Source organism: Camelus ferus, chromosome 9, assembly GCF_009834535.1.
Source record: "Camelus ferus isolate YT-003-E chromosome 9, BCGSAC_Cfer_1.0, whole genome shotgun sequence".
NCBI lineage: Eukaryota > Metazoa > Chordata > Mammalia > Artiodactyla > Camelidae > Camelus > Camelus ferus.
Genome location: NC_045704.1, coordinates 34,991,058 through 35,005,666, shown reverse-complemented (window position 1 = coordinate 35,005,666; position 14,609 = coordinate 34,991,058). Strand labels below are relative to the sequence as shown.

Genomic DNA, 14,609 nt, shown 5'->3' with positions numbered 1-14,609 from the left:
TCATGCAACCGGTTAGTAGCAGGTCCAAGATTCTAACCCAGGCAATCCGGCTCCAGAGCCATTCTCTCAACTACTATGCTCTATGAATGAAGGTGCAGATGGACATGTGGATGGATGATGGATGAACTGACGGATATGGGATGATGGATGGATAGATAATGGATGGATGGATGGATGATGGATGATAGATGGATAATAGGTAGGTAGATAGATGGATGGATGGATGGATGATGGAGGGATCCTTTAATGCAGTCCTAGATTCTGCCTGCCTCTAGGACAGTTGGGTGGACAGAGTGGGGCCCTTTATTTATAGCATGAAGGACACGACCTGTCTCTACCCTGTGGTTACATTTTCCCCATACATAGAACATTTGAAGTCAAGGCCATTCCAGGAGAAGGCCTGTGGTAGACAAGATATTGTTCCCAATTCTTTCCTCCATCCCTATTTTAGAAATACACCTCCACGTGTGTTGTCATGTGACTTTGCAGTACCACCCCCTTGAGTGGGCGCTGGGCTTGGCCATATGATTGGCTTCAGCCAGTGGAATATTCTCAAACATGTTGAGAGTGGAGGCTTTATATGTGCTTATGTGGTTTGATCTGGCCTCTTGTGCTTCTGCCATCTGCCACAAGTAGCTGCTAATCCCAGGAGAACGAGGGACATGCAGAGCACCCCTGAGCCCAAACTGTAGCCCAAAGTCAAGATACCTAGTAGACCCACAGACTAGGAGAGAGCCCAGGAAATGCCTGCTGTGGTAGCCACCGAGATCCGGAGACTGTCTGACATGCAGCAAAAATGGTCTAATACAGGTCATCCTGGGAAGTCCCCAGTGGGGTCCTTGAGCAAAGGATGGGGGCAGGATAATGGGGAAGAGGCAGAGGGCAAGGAGGACAGGAAGGCAACACTCGCACTCACCGGTCCTTGAAGAAGAAGATCTCCCCACGGATCTGAGAGATGCCATCAAAGACAATGTCCTGTTTGCAGATCTCTGGAGTGATGGGGCCCAGTGTGGGGGTGGGGCCAGTGCCAACATCAATGTCGGGGGAAGCCCCTGGGGGAGAACACGTGACCTCAGACTCTCTCCAGCTCCAGGGGTTCTCCCCACAAGGCTGAGTCCCCAGGCTGGACCACCCAACCCGCTGAGGGTCAGAAGGAAGAGTGTTCTGGCCTCAGTGTCAGCCCAAGGAAGGCAAGGGGACAAGGAGTCAAGGAGACGGAACAGAAACCAGAGTCCTGAAGCCCTTTGCCTTTAATAAATGCTTTCCCAGTATTCCCCAAATCAGTCCTCTCAACATCCCTGGGAGGAAGGCATCATTATAACCCCCATTTCACAGATAAGGAAACCGACGCCCAGAAAGGTAGTATGAACTGCCCAAGGATTCAAACCCAAAGCTTAGATTCATGAGCCCACGAGAGTCCAGGCAGTCAGAGGGAACACGTGGGTCCAGCACTGGGGGTGGCACTTTCTCAAGGGTTTACTCCTTCATTCCCTGGGAAAACCAGCCACGGTTTAGAGATGAGGAAACTGAGTCTGGAGAGGGAACAACCAGCTCCGTCTCTTGCAGCTAGTGAGTGACAGAGGCCACACTTGACCCCAGAGCCTCTCATTCCCACTGCAGTTCTTTCCCAAGTCTAATGTTCCCGACACTTTGTCACTCCAGGACCATTTTCACCGTTTTGGCTTTATGCAGGTACCATCAGTACTGTAATATATTTACTTAAAAAAAAACAAAAGGAATCACTTTGTAAACTCTGGCCTCATCGTAAGCATTAATAAAAATAAATGGTTTTGGGTACTTGCTGTGTTGATCCTATTCCATGTTAAAATAAAAGAATTGTTAGGAAAACCAGAAACTTGCACTCCTGTATCATCAAGATCATTCCACACGCTGGGAAATTCTACCCTGTATTGAGCTAACTCTCCTGGATTCCAAACCTCACCTGGAGGTTTATACCTGGTTGACCTTGGGCCAGAAGGGTTACCTTTCTCAGGCCTCAGCTGACCCACCTAGAAAATGGAGCACTGATTTCTGCTCTGCCTGCCTCGCAGTGTGGCTCTGGGGAGCCCAGAGGGGCTCGGATACTATTGTTATCTGGAAAGGAAGGGGCTGTCCGAGGGCCCCTTGGGGTGTTGCTCTGATACCCCCGACCAGGTCAACACTCCTGCCTCCTGCCCTGGGCTCCCGCAGTCCTGGATGGATGGGGTCTGGATGGTTTCACTCCCTGGGCTTCCATTGCCAGCTGTACGACCTCCTCAGACTCCTCCCCAAGACCCCCAGGCTGCAGCTTACCATAGAGATCTTGAATGCCCTTGATGTCATCGTGGGACAGGCGGAAGTTCTTGGTGTAGGTATAAATGGGTGCCATCAGGGCTCCGGGATCCTGTGAGTGTTCCAGCCCCATCGCGTGGCCAAATTCATGGGCTGCCACCAGGAACAGGCTGTACCCTGGGCCACAGGGAGGGGAGAGAGGGGGGCAAGATGAGAGGGAGAGAGATGAGAGAGGAGTCAAGCCTGGCCCCAGCAATGGAGACATTTGAGGACATCCCCATGGTGGTGCTGAGACTGTGGAAGTGGCATGTCATGATTCTTCCTTCTCCCAAAATTCTGGGGTTAACAGACCACGCCTATTGCTTACAACTAGAGCCAGCCAAAGTCCCCTTGCCCTTTCCAGGTGGGCTGCATGTGTGCTATAAAGGAGAGAACACAGCACTTAAACAAATCTCTACTTAGAGTTCCATTTGTTAAAATTCCTGTTTCCTGGCTTTCTGTGTTTCTCTATAAAGACTAGGGGCAAAACCTGCTCTGAGGGGTATCCAAAGAGGTAAGACAGTGGTGAGAGACTGGCCCCGTGGGTCCACTGTTTCTGCCCCAGGTAAAGCAATAAAAAATTCTCACTTGGAGTAGCTGCCCAGGCTCAGCCACAGACAGCAGGTAAACCCTACATCACACGCTGTTGTGGGTTGAATCGTGTCCCCCCAAAAGATAGATTCAAGTCCTAACTTGACCGTGACCTTCTTTGGAAATAGCATCTCTGCAGGTAAGTTAAGATGTAAGTGAAAATGAAGCCATCCTGGAGTAGGGTGGACCCTTAAGGACCCATGTCCTTATCAGGAGAGATGCATAGGGATGAACACATATGGCCAGGTAACAATGGACGGATGTGGCCTTACTGACACCTTGATTTTAGACTTCAAGGTGACTCCCTAAGGACAAGAGATACATTTCCACTGTTTTAAGCCACGTGGTTTGTGGTACTCTGTTCTGGCGGCCCCAGGAAACTAATATGCACCCCGGGTGGACCCAGCTGGCTTTGGAGCCTTAAACCATTCCAGCAGGTGGAACATCCCACCTTTAGGGAGAGGCTGGAGCAGAGCAGGTAAAATCAGGACATTTCCTAGCATGGATTTGGAGGAGGGTAAGAAAAACTCCTTTGACACGGCATTCAATATATGTAAAATAAATAAATAAATAAAATTAAAAAATAAATAAGTAAAATCTCCTTTGGTCAGCCTCTATCAGTTGGCATTCTTTAAGCTCCATCTCATTGGGAGCAAAAAAGAAAAAAAGGAACATAAGGACAGGCCGACCTAATTCTGGCTGGCCAGGGACCAGCGCACTCACCTGGCCATCTGGAGCTCTGAGCCCAATGACACTGGGTCCTGCAGACTAGAGTGGGCACAGTCCCCCACAAGGACCCTGCTCACTGCACTGACCACACAGTACGGTCATGGCCTGTCTCCTGGACACTCTCTCACTCCAGCCTATGAGTCCTGGAGGGCAGGGAGCCGCCCCAGGCAGCTGTGTTTTCAGCACCTGACACTGACAAGGACTCCTCCATTCACAATTTGGCAAAGGATGGTGTAAATGGGGCAGGGAGGGTGGGCTCTGGGGGCTCGCCTGCGCTACGTGGCGGGTGGGGGTGGGGCAAGGATGAGGCTCCTCCCATTTTCTTCTCTTTTCCTGCCCAGGGTTCCTGCGCCCAGCATTGAGATATTTTGGGCAGTGACAGCCCCACCTGGAGGGGTGGAGAGGTGGAAAGAAAGCAGCATCTCCTCGGGAAAGCTCCTTCCCATGCAGGAAGTGGGTACTGGGATGGATGGGGTTTTATTTTGGAGGCCATGTCTCCATCTCACGTCTAAGCAGGGGACGGGTCTCCCCTGGAATGGGCAGCATGTCTACCAGGGTGGGTGGGCATCTGGGAGGCAGTGTCTATGCCCGTGGTGGGTGGGGACTCTGGAAGATTTGGGGTGTGTGGTGCCTCTGCCCATGGCCAGGGCCTGTACCTTGGTCAGGGCAGAAGCCCCACTTGCGGTCATCGTCGTAGTTGGCCGTGGTTGCGCACCACAGCTTCCCGTCGCTGCGGCCAGCGCTGGTGCAGCTCTCATGCTTGTTGCCCAGGAAAGTGAAGGGGAAGACACAGGGGGCACCTTCCGAGTTTCCGCCGACAGTGGACATGGCTGTGGGGTTAGGGACATGTGTCAGAGGGCAGCGAGGGGTCTGAGGCCACCACCGGGGAACGACACGACATGGATAATAAAACAAGCTTAGCAAGTACTCGCTCAGCTCAGGGCACTGGATCAAATGCTTTGTACACCCTTCACCCTGCTGGCCCTCCACAACAACCCTGTGCATATTCTGTCCCCAATTTCACGGATGGGGAGCCTGGAGCTCAGAGAGATGAAGTAACTTGCCCAAGAGGATACTACTGGGAAGGGGCAGGGCTGGGATTCAAACCCAGGCAGCCAGATTCCTGAGCTTTAATTAGCCACCCATGGATAGGGCCACAGGGGCCAGAGGCAAAGGGAGCTGGGCAGAGCTGATGATGGCAACACACTTGCCTAGGGCAGGAGACCCATCACAGACAGTCCTGCGGAAGGCCTACCTGTGTCTCCTGCAGAGAGCAGGTGCTCAGTAAATACCTGTTGGAGGGAGGGAGGGAGGAGGAAGGGAGTCCTTACTGAAAAAGAGACTAAAAAACTGAGATACAGAGTAAGACAAAGAAAGGCTGGGAAGAGAGACTTTGAGATTGGAGAGAGGAAGAGACCACTGTCAGGGGGCCTGAAAGAAGATGGGTCACTCAGAGAGGGTCCTGGGCGGGACTGACATCAGGCATCACCAATTCGGCCGAAATGGCCTTTGGTGCCCAACGTCTGTGCTGTAGCAGCTGCTAAGTGTCCTGCCTAGCACCTCTGTCCTGGGGAAAGGGGGTGAGGAGGGGGCTCTCAGCGGTTTTCTACCAGAGGGCAGGGAGAAGCATGACACCCACCAGTCTCAGGGCAGAAGCCGTACTTCTTGTCGCGGTCGTAGTCCTCAGTGGTACCGCACCAGCGGTAGCCGTCGGTACGGCCCTCCGTGGTACAGCTGTCATAGGATGTGCCCTGGAAGCGGAATGGGAACTTGCAGGGCTGACCGTCGGCGTTGCCACCCATAGTGAACAAGGCTGGGGGGAGGAAAGAGCGAATGTGAGAGATACCACCCACCTGCCCATCCCTGGACACCTGTGTGGGCACAGAGCTGGCTGGCTCCCCACCTGCAGGCTCACACCAGGGAAGTTGTAACATTGGTAAAATATTAAAAAACATCTACACGGGTTGGCGACTTGCTGCTTCTCTGAGCTGCCATGGATAACTACCCCTACCTCCCTGGCCAACCCCATTCTTCCTGTGGGAATTGATGGACCCCACCCCACCCCAGCAATACAACAGTTAACACCTGGCACCCAGCAGGGGGCCTCCAGAGCTCTGCCTCGGCCCCAGTCCACTCTTGTGCCCCTACATCCACAGTGGGCAGGAGAGCAAGAGCCTCTCCATTTGACAGACAGGGAAACTGGGGTTCAGAGAAAGCTGATTCTGGAATTGCTCATGGTCACAGAAACAGGAAAACTGGATGAGAGCTGTAACTGAAAACTACAGAACACCCTCATCTCACCCTCTCCCTGGCTCACTCTCTGTCACACACGCACGTGCGCGCACACACAGAGAAAGCTTCACTTCCTTTCAACCTCCCCCACCACCACCTTCCTGGATGCTGCGGTCCCTGCAGGAGGGAGAGGAGGGGGAGGGAGGGAGGAGGAGAAGGTGGTATCTTTGGGAACCTTTTAGCACACACCCAGGCTCCCACTCTGACATGCGCCATGACTGGAGAGTTCAGGGGAGAGAGTAGGATTAAGAGTCTGGGCTTGTCTGTCTTGGGTTCTCCCCCTGCTCCCCCGTACCCTCATCCACCCCTAAGCTACAAAATGGTGCGTCTCTTGATTTGCCAACTCGCAAAACCACAAGTGCGTAACAAGGACCATCTGTGCACAACGGCGCCAGAGGTGACCTCACCAGCCCCCGTTAACTCCACCATGGCCAGAAGAGAGCCTGCTCCCTGGCCCCCCACCACAGGTCTCGGGGACCCACATCCTCACTGCTCCTCTCTCCCTACCCCAGAGACCTTCTCCTGCTACACCAAGAACAATGGGACTAAAGGAGGAGGCAACACTGAGGTCAGCTGCCTTGGTAGCCTCAAAGTGGGAAAGGCAAAGAGTTAACCTCGATGGAGACCAGTCTCCGCCTCTGGCCTCCCAACAGCTGCACTTCTACCACCCAGGAAGCCCCTATCTCTCCTCAGATCCTGCCCCCAAAGGGATGGAGAGAGGCAGACACTGACTCAGCAGTCAGGAGGGGCTGAGTAACCAGCACCTCTGCCGCAAGACCCAAACACGTGCATGTCGTGCGAACTTGCATCTGGCTAAAGACCAAGTAAATGGCTAATGTCCAGAGCAGGGAAAAACCCTTCCCAAACTTACAAATTACATCTGCTCCCACTTCTATTATCAAAACATTCAGTTCTGATCACAGGGGTTGATACGTGGGAGGGTTAACGCCACCTGAATCCCTACTGGGAAATGCAAGACACATGAAATATATTTGTTTTTAAATACTGCTGACTTTCTGGTCAGTGCTTTGAACTCTTACTTAATACAAAGCATTGCGTGAGCTTTGGTACTAAAAGTGTAAACAGGAACACAGTTAATTCACTCTTTGTTTCTTTCCCTCTGTCAGCATGGCTGGTGCTCAGGGTTCAGTAAAGTCAGATAGATTCACGAACACGTAAAACTACAGCCAAGAAGACAGAGGAATCTATTTATCTGCAGATCAAATGGTCTTTATGAGATGGGGAAGAAAAAAGTATTTTAAAAAATTTCGGATTTTCTCCCATTTTCCTCACATTTTCTGGGCTTTCAATCTGGAGAATCATTAAACACAATGACTTGATCGAGTATGAAGTTGTATGTGCTGTCTTTTTATGATTTTTGAAGTGTCAAGGGTGTACTAAAAAAGGATTGAGTGTGTACTTCATACCCTTACGCCTTTGAAAAACAACTTCCTCTACATGGCTTCAAAATATATGAAAATCTTGTCTCAGGCATTGACAAAAAAACACACACACAAATACTGTCAAACCTAATGCCTTTGTCAAGACACAGAGATGCAGAAACAAGCAAAGATAGATGGAGACCAAGAGAGGGAGAGGCAGATGGAACAGCCCTCGTGCCCAGACACACACACACACACACACACACACACACACAGAGTCAGCATGACAATCAGGAGTAATGGCTGAAACTCCTGGGGTCAGTGTCCCCAAGCCAGGTTGGGTACCAACCTCTGCGTCTGAGTCTTGCCTCCCCATCCCACTGCTAGGCTTCTGATCCACCCCTAAGCTTCTACTCATGCCCTTGAACCCCTAATCCTACTAGAGTGTAGAGAGTGATTCTGGAGAGAATCATTGGGCATTTTAATCATTCTAAGTTCATTCTTTTTTTTTTTAACTCATTTTTAAAAATTTTTATTTTATTTTTACATCGGGGGGGAGGGGTAATTTATTTATTTTTTTGCTTGTTTATTTTTAGAGGAGGTACTGGGGATTGAACCCAGGACCTCGTGCATGCTAACCATTCACTCTACCACTTGAGCTATACCCTCCCCTCATTCTAAGTTAATTCTAATGCATGTCAGAAAAAAATAATTAGCACGTCAAACCTGCGATTTGAAAAATATTATGGCTAATGGCGAAACTTAAAAAAGGGAATTGGTTTAATCAAAGTATTAAGTGAATCATCGCACAGATGAGGGGGACACAGTGATGGCTCAAACTGGGACGGGGGGCCTGGAGGACGTTGTGGGGATGCTGGCTGAGTGGCAGTGCCAAGCATGGGGAGTGTGGAGGCCGGGAAGGGGGAGCTTGGGATGGAAAGCCTGGGGGCACGTGGACGCTCACCTTCATGGGGGCAGAAGCCGTACTTGCCATCCTTGTCAAAGTTGTAGGTGGTGGAGCACCAGAGGAAGCCGTCGCTGCGGCCCGTGTCCGTGCAGCTGGTGTACTCCTTGCCATTGAACAGGAAGGGGAACTTGCAGTACTCCCCGTCGGCATTCCCATACTTCACGCGGACCACTGAGGGGCCACACAGGGTGGAGGGTCAGCCTCTCCAGGCCTTTCTTTGGAGACTACGAGTCTCACTCACCCGGGTGTGTGACCTCCCTCCTCCTCCCATCTCTCTGGTCCCATCAGAGTAGACGGAGGGGCCCAAGGTAGCCAGGGAAGCCACAGTCCTTGTTGCTAGGTGACAGGGAGGCATGCCGAGGACTGGGGAGGAGGTTTGGGATGCGGACGGTCACTTTCTTACCTTGCCCTTCCCCCAGGGTCCACAGCTCATCGTCATCAAAGTGGGAGTCTCCCCCAACGCCAGGGCCGGGGGCGAAGGCGTGAGCCAGGAGCCCATCTTTGCCATCAAAGGGGTATCCATCTCCATGCTCTGAAACACACTGGCTCTCAGCTTCTAGCTGCCCAGGCTGGGCACTGAAACCCAGCGATATCGCACCCCTGGTTGGGGCACGTTAGCCCACCCCCTAGCATCTGTCCCCATCCCCAGTCCCAGCTGGGTTATCCAGGACTGGGGACAGAATGAGTCAACAGAGTTGCTGACTTGATTGTTGCCATCCTATGGTCTACACCACTCCAACTCTACACTACTTCATTGTCTACACTACTGCCAACGACACTATACCTACTCACATAACTACACTGCCACACCAGTGTCCTCAGCACCCATCCTCCTATCCTCATTGTCCCCAGTGTCTAAACCATCTACACTCACGCCCACGCTGCTCTCTTAGCCGTATCACCTACCTTCATGTCATCACGAATACTATCACCAACACCCACAGCACTAACCCTCGAAACCACTTTGCCCCCCAGGGCCACCCCACCTACCCACATCTACATTGTCTCCTGTGCCCATGACACTTACCCTTGTCACATACTACTCAGTATGTCTACACTGCCTTCCTACATGTCTACACTACTGCCAGTGTTCCCACCACCAGCCAGCATGGCACCCCTGACCCTGGGTTCTATTCCACTTACTTTCAAGTCTACCCTGCTCCATAGTATCTGACCCACTCTCGTATCAGGGTTCCTCAGCGTCTACCAGTGTTATCCAACAGAACGTCCCACGTGATGGGAACATGCTTTGTCCAGTTTAACAGGCACTAGCCTCACGTGGCTCCTGAGCACTAGGACTGTGGCTAGTGTGACCACAAAACTGAATTTTAAATTTTATTTAATTTTAGCTAATTTAGAAGTCAGTAGCCCTATGAACCCAAGGGCTATCAAATTGGACAGTGCGGGCAGACCACTGCTTTCTGGTTCACACTGCCTCTGGGGAATACCCAGGGTCACGTCCTCGCCTTCACATTCACGCGGCAGACACTACTCTGCTCCCATCCACACCACTCCAGTGTCTACATCTCTGCCCTCCTAGCTAAGCTGGAAAGGAGCCTCCTGTGCCTCTTTAATGCCCAGATCGCCCCCGTCTCTACACTAGTCCTCCTGCTGGCCCCTCTTCTGCCTACCCCAGCGGCCAAAGTTGATCATGATGTCAGCCTCTCCATCATGGATCCGAGAAAACCGCAGTGGGGTCACATCACTCCAAACTTGGAAGGCACGAGCGAAGGCATCATCCACTGTCTCAGGGTCCAGATCAGGGGTGTAGCCAATGATCCTGGAGGTGGCAGAAACGCGTATGAGCATGTACGGCTGCACCTATGCACGCGATTGTGTGCGTGTGTGCAAGGGTGTGTATATGCAATTGTGTGTGAGCCTGCATGACTGTGCACAAGGGTGGGTGCATGTGCACAGGTGTGCAAGCGTGTGCGTACGTGTGAGGGTACATGGGTTTGTGTGCACGAGTGTGTGCATGTGAGTGTGTCTGCACACGCAGATGTATGTGCGTGCATGTAGAGCAGAGCGCGCTGGGAGAAGAGCCCACCCAGAATTCCTTGAGAGCCCATGAATTCTTAGATCAGCCCGGATCCGTCTCAGCAGTCTCCGCATTCTGGGGGGCTGGTGGGGAGGGAAGGGGTATAAATAGTGAATTACGGGACACAGCAGAGATCTCATGCTTGGAATCCAGCACTAGTCATTCAGAATGGAGCTCTTAGCCCAGTTAACAGCCAATTATAACAACTCTATAATATAAAACCTAATTAGCAACTGATCATCAAGTTCACTTTACCTGCCCCAATGACCCCACCTACCAGTAACAGTAGCGTTTATTACGCTCTTACTAAACGCTGGACACTGTGAAAGCCCTTTACGTATGTGATCCAGTTCCCAACCGACCTACGAGGAAGGTTTTTGCTTTAACCCCATTTTGTAGATTGGAAAACCAAGGCTCAGCAGACTGAAAAGGAAGTAGCCCAATGCCCCAAAGCCGGTAAGTGTGAGATTCAAGTCCTGGTCTGTCCGACGCCTGTTCCTAAAGCACTTTGTATGCAGACTCCTTAAGATGCCTCGCCCTCCCAAGATACCTCCTGGGTTCCTGGAGTGGGGAGAGGGCAACGCCCAACGAGTCGCAGTGTCCCTTGGCCCAGGGCCCCGCCTCCCGCAGCCCTGCCCTGGCACCTGTAAGTGACTTGGTTCTTGTCCCACTTGGGCTTGCGGGGGAAGAAGTTGTAGTTGGCCACATCGGGGTTGCCACAGCGCGGCTTCCGCATGGTCTCGATGGTGTTCTGGTCGAGCTCGCCTGTCTGGGGCAGCCCGAAGAACTTCTGCATCTTCTTCAGTGTGTCCTTCAGCACAAACAGGTTACAACTCTCTTTGGGGCAGCCGTAGAAGGTGTTCAGGTATTGCTGGAAGAAACAAGCACCCCGAGGCAAGCAGCCACGTTAGGATGGTACAGTATCGACCAAAGGAGTCACGAACGCAAGGGCACTGGGTGGAGCCCTGGGTTACCCCACTAGCTGAGGGACATAAAAGGTGAAGGGGGCATGGTTTGGGAGCACAAGTTGGGTGCTTACTATATGCCCAGGCACTGATGTCAGCACATATTAACTTATTTAATTTAATGCTCACAGCAACTCTACAGTGTCAACATTATTACTATCTCCATCATACAGAGGAAACTAAAGCAGAGAGGTTAAGAAACTTGCCTAAGATCACACAGCTCACAGAGGGCAGAACTGAACTCGAACCCAAGCAGTGGATCTGCCATTTCCCAAAAGAAAACAGTCCTGTCCTTTCGGGTACTGCGCAGCCAGTTCAGCGCAAACTGAGGCCACAATCAAACAGGCCCCTGCAGGGGGGCAGGGACCAGTCAGCTAGCTCATTTATTTGTTCAGCAAATACTTTCTGACACTTCCAAGGTGCCACGCCCTGTGCTAGTGCTGGTGGGGGTCAAGTGGTGTGCACAACAGACGTTTCTAGTCTCTAGGGTTTGAATCCCAGTGTGGGAAGGCTGAAGGACCAAATAAATGCAAAATTAATTATGTGATAGAAACGGCAGGAGCCAGGAAACCTTATCACTGGCATCATAACCTTGCTTCAGAGGGTAGTTAGGAAAAAGGAAATAGAGGTGCAATAATAATAATAGTAGTTGTTGTTGTTATAATGACCAATGATTATTGAGTGTTTACCATGTCTCAGTTACCCTTCAAAGTGTCTAAGACTACCTCTCCTTTAACCCTGAAACAGGCACCATTTTTACCCTGTTTGCAGAAGAAGCCAAAACTGAGAAGTCAAGTCACTTGCTCCAGATTTACCAGGCCAGTTAATCAGTGCACCCACTGATCTGAAGCCAGGCAGTCTAAGTCTAGAGCCTGGCTTCTCAACCCCCCCCCCCCCCCACTGCACTGCCCCTGGGCTCCATGGACTTCCGTATGCTGTAGAGGGTATGGGAACCCAGTGCTCCAAAGCTTCTCCCTCACCCTCACCCCCAGTCCCATCATTAGGCAGACCAGCTCCAGACCCGTGAGAAAAGTAGCCCCCTAAACGTGTACGGTCTCCTAACCTATTTATCCAGAATGGGCAGAGACCTAGACGCTGGAAAAGGGGCAAGGGTGCTGTCACAGCCTGACAAGTGGTTCCCTGGGTGGGTCCGGCTGAAGGAGGGTAAGGGCTTTGAAGGAGAACCGGGCTGGAAGAAACATCTTGAGGGGACCCCAGCCCCAGGCCTTTCGGCTGCCCCCATCCCTGCTAGTGCAACGCCTTGGCCAGAATGCCCCTCGGGCCAGGCGCGCCCGCGCGCGCGCTCTCGCAAAACAACATACGAGCCGCAGCTCGGAGCCCCGCCAGGAGGGAGGGCTCCCTGGCGGCTCTCCGACCCAAGCCCAGCTCGGTCCGCCCCCGCCCCACGCGCCGGAGCCCTCGTGCTGGCCCTCCCTCCGCCCTGCCCGCCAGTTCTCTCTGTCCTCCGACCCCTTTGGAGAAGTTCGAGGAAACTTTCCAAGATCTAACCCTTGACCCTCTCTGACCAATTTGTTCAGTGAACCATTCGAAAAAGATGCGCCGTCCGCTTCCCTCCAGCTCCAAATATTTGCCAAAAATGGCCAGTAGAGAGGTTTGTCCAAGGCCCCTCTCCAGATGTGTGCCAAAGGTCCCAGATGTTTGCCAAGTCCCGTTTTGCCCAGAGCACTCACGCTCGTGTGTGCGAAAATTTATCCAACTCATGTGCCAAAAGACCCTCTCCCCTAAATCCTACTGGGGTTTAAAGGATCCGCTACCATTTGCAAGACACCCCTTTGGGCTTTTTGCCAAAGGCCTACCAGCACTCTGTCCAAGGGCCTGGTTAGTCAACCCTCCAGATGTGTCCAAAAGTTGTTTACAAAGCCGCCCCCTTTGCAAAATCTCAGATACTAGACAATGTCCTTGTTATTTGCAAAAGGGGCCCTTTCCAGGGGTTTGCCAAAGCACTCCCTTCCCCGCCCCCGCTGGCGGCTCGCCCCCCTGCTGGGTCCTGAAAGTTGCCAAGTTTTTTATCAAAGGCCTTCCCCTCTCACTAAAGTTCTCCTGAGGTTTGCCAGAGATCCCTCCTTCTCCTGGCCAAGGACCACCCCAGGCTGTTTACTGAAGCCCTTCCCCCACGCTGTCTGCCCACCCTGGGGACGGGTGGCGGGAAGACCCTCCCCTCCCCCGCCAGCCTCCGGAGGTGGGGTGGTGGGAAGTCCCTCATCCTCCACCTCCTAAGTTGGTCTAAACTTGGCTCGATGAGGCCAGCACAGCAACTCACCACAGCCAACTCTTTGTCCGTTTTGGGGGCGACATCTCCAGGGAACTTGATGATGGGCGACGGCGCGGCGGCGGCGCGGCCCAACAGGCAGCCCAGGACGCAGAGCGCCCGCAGAGGACTGGCGAGCGCGCCCCGGGCCACTCGCGCCTTGGTCATTGCGCTCCCGGGCCCCGCGCGTCGCCCGGGGGTGGCTGGCTCGGTGCGTGCGGCCGCGTCGCCGCCTGGCTGGCGCCTGCTCCGCCGCGCAGCGCTGCGCTCCAAGAGGCTACTTGACTCGGTGGTTTAGGCTTCGTCCGCCTCAGCGGCGCATGGTCCGGCCCCCGCGCCCCAGCCCGCGCCGCGCAGCCTGCTCTCGCCGGTCCTGGCAAAGCCTTTGTATGTTTAAAGCCCCAGATGCGCAGCCTCCAGCCACCGCCTGAGGAAGTCTGGATGCAGCGGAAACTAGGGAGGGCAGCAGCCAGATGTGGCCGGCTGGGCTGGGAGGGCGCTGGCAGTGTGGCGGCTGGGAGAGAGGGGCCGCTCAGGCCCGCCCCTCTCCGCCCCCTTCCCCCTCTCGCCCTCCTCCTCTTTTCTCCTCTCTTCCTTTCTCCGCCTTTTCCCCCTCGGCTGCAAGCACCAGCAGGGCTCGACCGCCCAACCTCTATTCCGTAATCCAGGCGCGAAACCTAAGGACTCTCTGTGGGGAAACATCTGGCGCGTGCACTCTAGGCTCTTGACCTCCTGAGCCTGGAGAGCAGCGGATCTTGGAGTGACTTGCAGGGGCAGGACTGCGGGCACTCCGGCCACTCCCAGGGGCATGGGTCAGAGATGGCGGGGAAGGGTCAGAAACAGATGATCAGCTGCACTGATGGATGGATTGTCAGAGAAAGAGATTTTAGATGATTAGAGATGGAGACAGAGAGAGATGGACAGAAATGGAAGGAGAGATGGAAACAATGTGGAGGGTCTCTCCCTCCCCTCCCTCCCTTCTTTCTATCTTTCTTTCTCACTCCCCTCTCCTTTTCTTTCTTCCTTCTGTAAATGTTTAAGCATTTACTTGGCAAGCGTAATGCTA

The 14,609-nt window shown here is 53.1% G+C and overlaps 1 protein-coding gene across 2 annotated transcripts in view; it reads right to left on the bottom strand.

Annotated features, from left to right (window-relative positions):
• Window positions 1-14,087, bottom strand: part of MMP2 (matrix metallopeptidase 2) — a 35,119-nt gene extending 21,032 nt beyond the window's left edge. The window contains exons 1-9 of one of the 2 annotated variants that reach the window (XM_032486336.1): window positions 13,556-14,087; window positions 10,954-11,180; window positions 9,903-10,051; window positions 8,675-8,803; window positions 8,269-8,442; window positions 5,270-5,443; window positions 4,287-4,460; window positions 2,293-2,448; window positions 917-1,052 (exon numbers count right to left, since the gene is read on the bottom strand). In XM_032486336.1, the coding sequence (XP_032342227.1) occupies window positions 917-1,052; window positions 2,293-2,448; window positions 4,287-4,460; window positions 5,270-5,443; window positions 8,269-8,442; window positions 8,675-8,803; window positions 9,903-10,051; window positions 10,954-11,180; window positions 13,556-13,711 (1,475 nt within the window). In that variant the 5' untranslated portion in view covers window positions 13,712-14,087. The remainder of the gene's footprint in view (window positions 1-916; window positions 1,053-2,292; window positions 2,449-4,286; window positions 4,461-5,269; window positions 5,444-8,268; window positions 8,443-8,674; window positions 8,804-9,902; window positions 10,052-10,953; window positions 11,181-13,555) is intronic. The other variant, XM_032486335.1, reaches the window with a different exon arrangement.
• Between the last annotated feature and the right edge of the window lie 522 nt (window positions 14,088-14,609).